At 52.2% G+C, this 7,085-nt stretch overlaps 2 protein-coding genes across 2 annotated transcripts; one reads left to right on the plus strand and one right to left on the minus strand.

Annotated features, from left to right (window-relative positions):
• The first annotated feature begins 959 nt into the window (after positions 1-959).
• CHC_T00006003001 (hypothetical protein) lies at positions 960-1,232 on the plus strand. Its single transcript, XM_005717634.1, has one exon. It carries the CDS (start codon positions 960-962, stop codon positions 1,230-1,232), a length of 273 nt encoding a protein of 90 aa, XP_005717691.1.
• Positions 1,233-1,237: 5 nt separating this feature from the next.
• CHC_T00006004001 (hypothetical protein) lies at positions 1,238-2,926 on the minus strand. Its single transcript, XM_005717635.1, has one exon. The coding sequence runs from the start codon at positions 2,924-2,926 to the stop codon at positions 1,238-1,240; it is 1,689 nt and encodes a 562-aa protein (XP_005717692.1).
• Positions 2,927-7,085: the final 4,159 nt, after the last annotated feature.

Genomic DNA, 7,085 nt, shown 5'->3' on the forward strand with positions numbered 1-7,085 from the left:
AGCGCCGAGCGCGTGTCGCACGACCGACACGCCCCGACGAGCGGGATACAAACCACCATCGTCTACTTTGGCGTCGAACGAAACGACAGCGCCTTTCATGGAGGAACGTCACCGCACCCGCGAAGGCTGCGCCCTCGCCCCGAATGGCGAGGGACGCGAGAGGAATGAAGGAGAACGCGCGCTGCGGGCGGCGCCCCCGCTTCGAATGGCGAGGGACGCGAAGGACAAGAACCGCCTTCAGGCGCTGTGCCCTCGCCCCCGAATGGCGAGGGGCGCCCGAAGGATAAGACGAAGTCCACACGCTGCGCCCCCGCCACCGGACAGCGGATGGGCGCGCGGACAAGAAGGCGGATGCGGTTCGCGTCGCGCCTTCGCCACGGATGGGCATCCTCTCATCCTCATCGTATTCGTATTCGTCCTCGTCCTCCTCTTCCTCCCCGTCGCGTGCGCCCTCGACCTTAATTCGCGCCTGCCCCTCATACTCTTTACGAGTCAGCGGCCGGATCCCGATGGCCAGCAGCTCAGCTTCCGAGTGCTCCACTCCGATGCGGATAGCGCGTTCCAGGACTACTACCCAGAGGGTCAGAGATCATACTCACATCTGGTTCTCACATCTGGTTCTCACGAACTGTAGCGTAAACTGCTTTTTAAAATATTCTGCGATGACTTTTCAGAAATAAGAATTCTGCATTGCTGTTTATCTATTTCTCATTTTTAATTACAGAATTCTGTCTTGCGTAAACCCACAAATATTTTTACAAATATTGAGCACTGTTCAAAATTTCATTAGATGTACCGCCCAAAAAGAATCCAAAAAAAAGTTTGCAGCCACCTCGACACGTCCCCAGTTCCGTCCCCAGTTCTCTCCTCGTAAACTGTCTTTCCCTTTTTTCTCGCAGAAGTACAGTGGACTACGGCCGCAAAGGAGCGGCTTCTGGTGCTGGGGCGGGCGATGAGCAATGACCAAGTTCGAAGCTGTTCGCATTGCCTCCGTGCTCGTTAGCTCCCTTCCAGTATGCTCGGGTCGAACTTCCATTGCCCTCGACGCCGACGAAAATATTTCGTTTGCTTCTGGCCACCCTGGCCAACCTGTCCAGCATGCATATCTCCATCCCTCCTTCACGCACAACCGACGGATATGCTCACCGTGCGCAGCCGCATACACCAATACGGAACCACTCACGCAAGTCTGCAAGCAAGCCTTCCTCATCTTCATCACACCGGTCCTATGAAAAAGTCACCACACCGATTTTCGTCGCACCCCCCTGGCATACATCTTGGCCAATTTGTCAGCCACAAATTCCGCCAGCATGTACGTCGAGGCCATGGGTCCAGCCGACACCGGCATACTCCTGAATACCGAGGAGTCGACAACCCTCAGTCCTTCCACGCCTTTCACCGAAAGATCGCTCCGCACCACGGCCCCCACCCGACACCCGCCGACAAAATGCAGACTGAATGAGGTCCTTTGTCTCAGTTGTGTGTCGTTGAAGTCAGGTGCTGGGCATGTTGTCTCCAACTGGAAGGATGCTGGGAGATTCCTGTGTACACGCACAAATCGCTCTAGGCATGTCCGCATTCGGTTCACATCTGTGCGACTGCCGAGGGCGTTGAGAAGCACTTTTGGCGTCGAAAATGGATCCCCGTCGAGGATGCGAAGATAGCCATAACTAGTAGGGTTTGTCAAGCAAAATGACTGCAAAATTCGTTCGTCTAGCGTCGTGGCGTCGTTCGCCGTTGACATTGGCACGTATCCAATGTCCTTCAGCACCGCCATTGTGGCGAAACCGGTGCTGCCCAATACACTTGGCTGTCTGCGACGCCAACTGCGGAGAGTTTCAGGACCATTCAAGATCGTGGAGTTGTTCGACGGCTCTAGAGGCTGTCCCTTGTAGTATTGTGAGGATACAAAGCCCAGGGCCCGCGACTGCGTCCGCTGCCCCACGGGTAGATCTACTCTCGTCTCTACGTTGGCCGCTTGAAGATGAGATCTTGGCCCGATGCCGGATAATTGCAGCAACTTGGGAGATCCGAATGGTCCCGCTGATAGTATTACCTCTTTGGAAGCAAGCAGCACGTTCTTGTTGGTCAAGCGAGTATCTTTGGAATCGACATATTCCACGCCAATTGCTCGTGGCACTGTGCTGTTGTCAAGAAGGACCCGAGTAACCGTCGTCCCCTGGATCAATCTCAAATTCCTCCTACATCTTCCATTCAATACAGGCTTGAGATACGCAGTGCATGAGTCAATCCTTCTACCGGATGGAGTGACGGCAACGGCCATCTCCCAAACAGCCTCTCGCAGACTTGTCTTGAACGGACTGAACTCTCTTGTAAACCTTGTTCTTGAGGCAGCGTCAGCATATTCGTCCCCATACAGTTGTCTCAACGATTGTGGTTGTTGGGCGAAGCCTACCTTGCGATACGCACGACGATAGAACCGCTTGGCGACACGGGACGACAGCCCTCGAATTCCCCACCTGCCCTCTTTGTTTCCTAGTGGGATACCCCACTGCATGGCGTTAATTGACGATGCCCCGCCGAGCGTGTTTGCGTCGATAATTTCCTGCCGTTGTCCCGCCATACTGGGGTCTGGTTCAGATTGAAACGTCTGCGAGAGGTTCGGATCTTCCCATGTCCGTCCAATGTTCCGCGCGGCACGCATCAATAATTCAGACTGGGGGCTACGAGGAACTCCGCGTTCCAGAACTACAACACTTGCTGTTTGGACACGTGAACAGAGTCGAGCTGCAATGGTACAGCCAGCAGTCCCACCGCCAACGATAACAAAGTCAGGAGATGCCGCTTCGGGACTCGCGTCCGCGATGGTAATCATGTGAACGAGAAGGAGGAGCAGACTGAGGCTGGGCATGACTGCGAGGCTGCCGACAGAGGCGACTGCGCGTCGCGATGCAAGGAGTAGCATCACGCGTCAACATGAGTGAACAACGATGGGGGTGCTGGGGCTACCATCTAAGGGCAGTGCTGCTCTTTGAATGAGATAAAAAGCGAAGCGCTCTTCCCATGGTTGCTTTAGGGTGCTACAGTACGGCTTCATGCCCACAGAATGGTAGTAGTTTCTCTTCGCAAACCCTGTCAGCTTCTGTATGTCCGTAGAATCGAGTTACAGTACAGTACTGCCCTTTTGTGCGCAGTGGGCTCGGTGTCTACTGGGGCATATCGCTTCAAGTTTCGTGCTGTCTGCGAACGTGTCCCACTTCCCGGAAGATGAAAGGGGTGGGACGAGCAAAACACGGTTTCCCATTGAAGTTACTTGTAGGATGTCTTTTCTCTCTGGGTTGGATTCTGAATACACTAGACAAAGGAGAACCAATTGATAGCACTGTGGCAAAACTGTGTGCCAGGGAGGGTCTGTAGAGAGTTTGTCTGAGCAGCAGACAGTTTGTTTTGGTTTTCGCGAGATTTGCTGATGTCAGTATCCCAACGGCGTGCTGTATAACTGTGTATAACTGTAGAGTACACTCACATGTCCACGTTTTGATAGGCTGGAGAAAAGAACAAGTGATCAGTCTTCGCACGGCACATGAATTGAGATGAATGCAATGAACTCCTAAAAGGATCACTCTCAGAAGAACAACCTTCGTAAACGAATAGAATATTTAGAATATGCATCCACCACGTGTGTGGCTGCCCAAATTTAACTAAGAAACAATGCTGAGAGAGCATCCTTGAATAGAATACAGAAGGCCAGCCCTACCCTTAAAGGGTATATACTGTAGTATATACTATATACTCCAATATACGGCTTTATCCGTAAACCGACGTAGCTTACGGCTTCCCCCGGTTGCTCCACAGACCCTCGGTAGACCCTGATGCTCTAGTGTCGGGCCGCCGATTCCTCGATCGCTTGGCAGACGAGAGATATCTTTTCGTACAGTACATATCGCAACGCCATCTCCTGCCCAAATAATATTATGGTCCTCTGTAGCAACAGCTCCCCTTCGAAGGGTAAATTTATCCTCGCTCGTATGCCGTCTCACAGCGCGGACATGCACTATCCAGTCCAAGCGTGACACCTGGACGTTCGCTGAGATAGCATTCGCTCAAAAGGACAGTGAGTAAAGAAATCATGCCCAAAAATGAGCCTTGTGGGGGTTTCTGTGGGCCAAGGGCTACACACAGCACATATATGAAACATTGTCGTTCATGATCCACAATTTCCATCTCCCAAATCTGACCTTGTTCCAGCGAAATTATCAACAGAGAGAGCTCGACAACAACAATTCAAAGACAGATAGCGACGGCCAGGTTGTGATCGGGCCAACGCAACGGCCATACTTAATTCTCTTCCCATTTCAATGGCGCTACACACAAGGCCGGCATCCTGTACAAGTTTGTACGGAAGGCCTTTGTACAGTATTTGAAAATGGGAAGGGCGCAAAGTTCACCACAGAACATGAGGATACAGTACTGTAGCACACAAGTTATTTCCCCTTACGGAGGGTTCACTGGACAAGTTGTGGATTTGGGTCGTGTACTACATCTGCGGCACCGCAGTAGTGAATCTGGTAGGATAAATGACGATGCGGATTCGTAGTGTCTATTTAACCTATGAAACGTTAGCTCCCGTCTCTCGTTACAGCCCTTCAATGTGTTGTGAGAAGAGGATTTACGAACAAAATCGTGAGATCAGTTACAGTACGTCATTTGCAGTTTAATACACGTGTGTCTAATTGCTTGACTCGCAGCCAATTGTAAATGAAAAGTGCAAAAACCAGGAGCCCACAAAAGGAATACAGTAACTGATAGGTGGAACAATTTGACGGTCAACGTCAGAGCGCCCGCACCATGCGCCTGATCAATAACATAGGGCATTATGGGTGCATTTCTCTCGTTCGTAAATTGTCCTGGGCACATCCACCTTCTATGAGGTCACTTGCGCAACGAAACATCTCTACTGATAAAATCGCAACAGGGCTTCGAGACAAGTGCAGTCATTTGTCATATACATAATGATGGAGGGGTGTTTTCGCTGAATTTGTACAATAAATTGTGATTGGTGGGGCGCTGGATAGGAAGATGTGACACTGGGGCACCATCCCCAACCCTAGCGGCTGGCGGCTGGCGGCTTTTCGCTCTGGTGAAGACAATGGGGGGGTACAGTAGATCGAAAGAGCGAAATAGACCACGTCTGCCGCTGACAGGCCAGTTTGGAAAAGATGTACAGTAGTTGCACTGCAGCGTACCCTTGGGTACTGTATACAATATCATACAGCACAATACTGCCGTAGCACTATACTGCTCTATGCTGTGTCTCCCAGTATGACTGACAAAATATATATTGAAATAGCTAAGTAGTCAAGAGTGCCGAAATGGACAATCTGCACTGAATGATTATAGGAGGAGCCGCAGAGCACTAATTGGTGACTGGCGCGAACGCTCTAAGACGGTGTGTAGTATCAAGGGTACACACTGTCTTGGGGCGTTTGTACGCATTGTGTGCTACCAATCCAAAAATTGACGTGCCCCTCTCACGTCATCCCTTTCTCACTGGTAAATGATTCGCCTCATACATTAATTCGGTTGTCCATTTCTCTGATCCGCTCTCCATGCCGTTGCGAACCTGCATGACATCGCTATGCCTATGGGCACAGCCAGGCATTGCTGTAGTGCAGTAATGGACACTACCCTTTCTGCGGGCCTTTGTGCAGTAATGCACTTTACTGAACCCGAGAGGTTGACATCAACACGAAGGATGGTACTGTGATCAAGGGCGATGATGCCCACTCAGTTTACTGGAGGGGGCGACGACGGGCTTAAGTACTGTGGTGTGGTGTGGCTAAACGTGTCCAGGTGGCTATCGTACAGTAAGTGATGGGTGAGAAAGGAGTTGAGTAGATGAAGGAATGTGGGCCTGCTGAGTGGATGCAGCTTATCGTACAGCAGTCGCCGCACTCGGCAGGTCGCATGAGGAGAGGCGAAGGAGCGCGAGCTGCCGTTGGAAGACGGCGGGTTTGAGCGCTTTGGTTAGGCAATCAGCGGGGTTGGATGTAGAAGGGACGTGAAGGAGAGTGAGGCGTTTTCGGAGGGCTTGTTCTGTTAGGAAGCGGTACTTGATGTCAACGTGCTTCAGCTTGGGCGTGGGGTGGTCTGATGTGGCTGTTTTCAGCGTGGAGACATTGTCCATGCATAGACTTGTAGGCGGAAGGTCGTCGGATTGTGTCAGGTCTTGAATAAGGCGGCGTAGATGCGTGAGGTGCTGAGCGGCATGGAACCCCGCGACATATTCAGCCTCCCAGCTTGATGCGGTAACGAAGCGCTGGCGCTTTGATTGCCAAGAAATGGGAGCATTTTGCCAAATGGCAATGAAACCAGACGTGGAGCGTCGCGTTTCGGGGCAGCCTCCGTAGTCGGAGTCACAGTATGCACGCATGGGAGCAGGGGATGGGGTGTAGGTGATGCCTCGGTGGGGGGTATGTCGGAGGTATCGCAGGACGCGATGGAAGGCTTTCCAATGGCGCATAGATGGATCATGATTGTAGCGGCCTAAGAGACCGGTTATGAAGGCGAGGTCTGGCCGAGTTGAGTCGGCAAGGTATCGCAAGGAGCCGATGGCGCTGTCGTACGGGTAGGTCGCGGGGAGTGGGTCTTCGTCGGGTTTGCGAGCGGAGAGGTCGATTTCGGCGTACGGGGTTGGCGAAGGGTTGCTTTTTTCCATGCCATATCGCGTGAGGACGTCCTCCGTGTAGTGCGGCTGGTTGATTGTGAGGGATGTAGCTGTGCGGGTGACTTTCCAGCCGAGGATTTGTTTCACAGGCCCGAGGTCTTTGAGCGTGTACTTCGCCTGAAGCTGTCGTTTGACATCGTTGACGAGGGAGCGGTCGTTGGAGATGACCAGGAAGTCATCGACAGTTATGACAAATAAAATGAAGGATTGACTGTCGGGACGGCGGAGGATAAAGGTGCAGCTGTCGCTCGTTAGGCGTTCAAAATTGAGGAGTCGGAGGGAGGAGGCAAGTCCGCTTGTGAAGATGCGGCAAGCCTGTTTGAGGCCGTACAGGTTCCCTTTGAGGAGACCGACGTGGCCGGGGTACTTGTAAGAGCCATCAAAGCGGGGTGGTTGG

This window comes from Chondrus crispus, genomic scaffold, assembly GCF_000350225.1.
Source record: "Chondrus crispus Stackhouse genomic scaffold, scaffold_333, whole genome shotgun sequence".
Classification (NCBI taxonomy): Eukaryota; Rhodophyta; class Florideophyceae; order Gigartinales; family Gigartinaceae; genus Chondrus; species Chondrus crispus.

Coding starts and splice junctions, on each gene's coding strand:
- CHC_T00006003001 (XM_005717634.1), top strand. CDS start 960: ATGACCAAGTTCGAAGCTGTTCGCATTGCCTCCGTGCTCGTTAGCTCC.
- CHC_T00006004001 (XM_005717635.1), bottom strand. CDS start 2,926: ATGCTACTCCTTGCATCGCGACGCGCAGTCGCCTCTGTCGGCAGCCTC.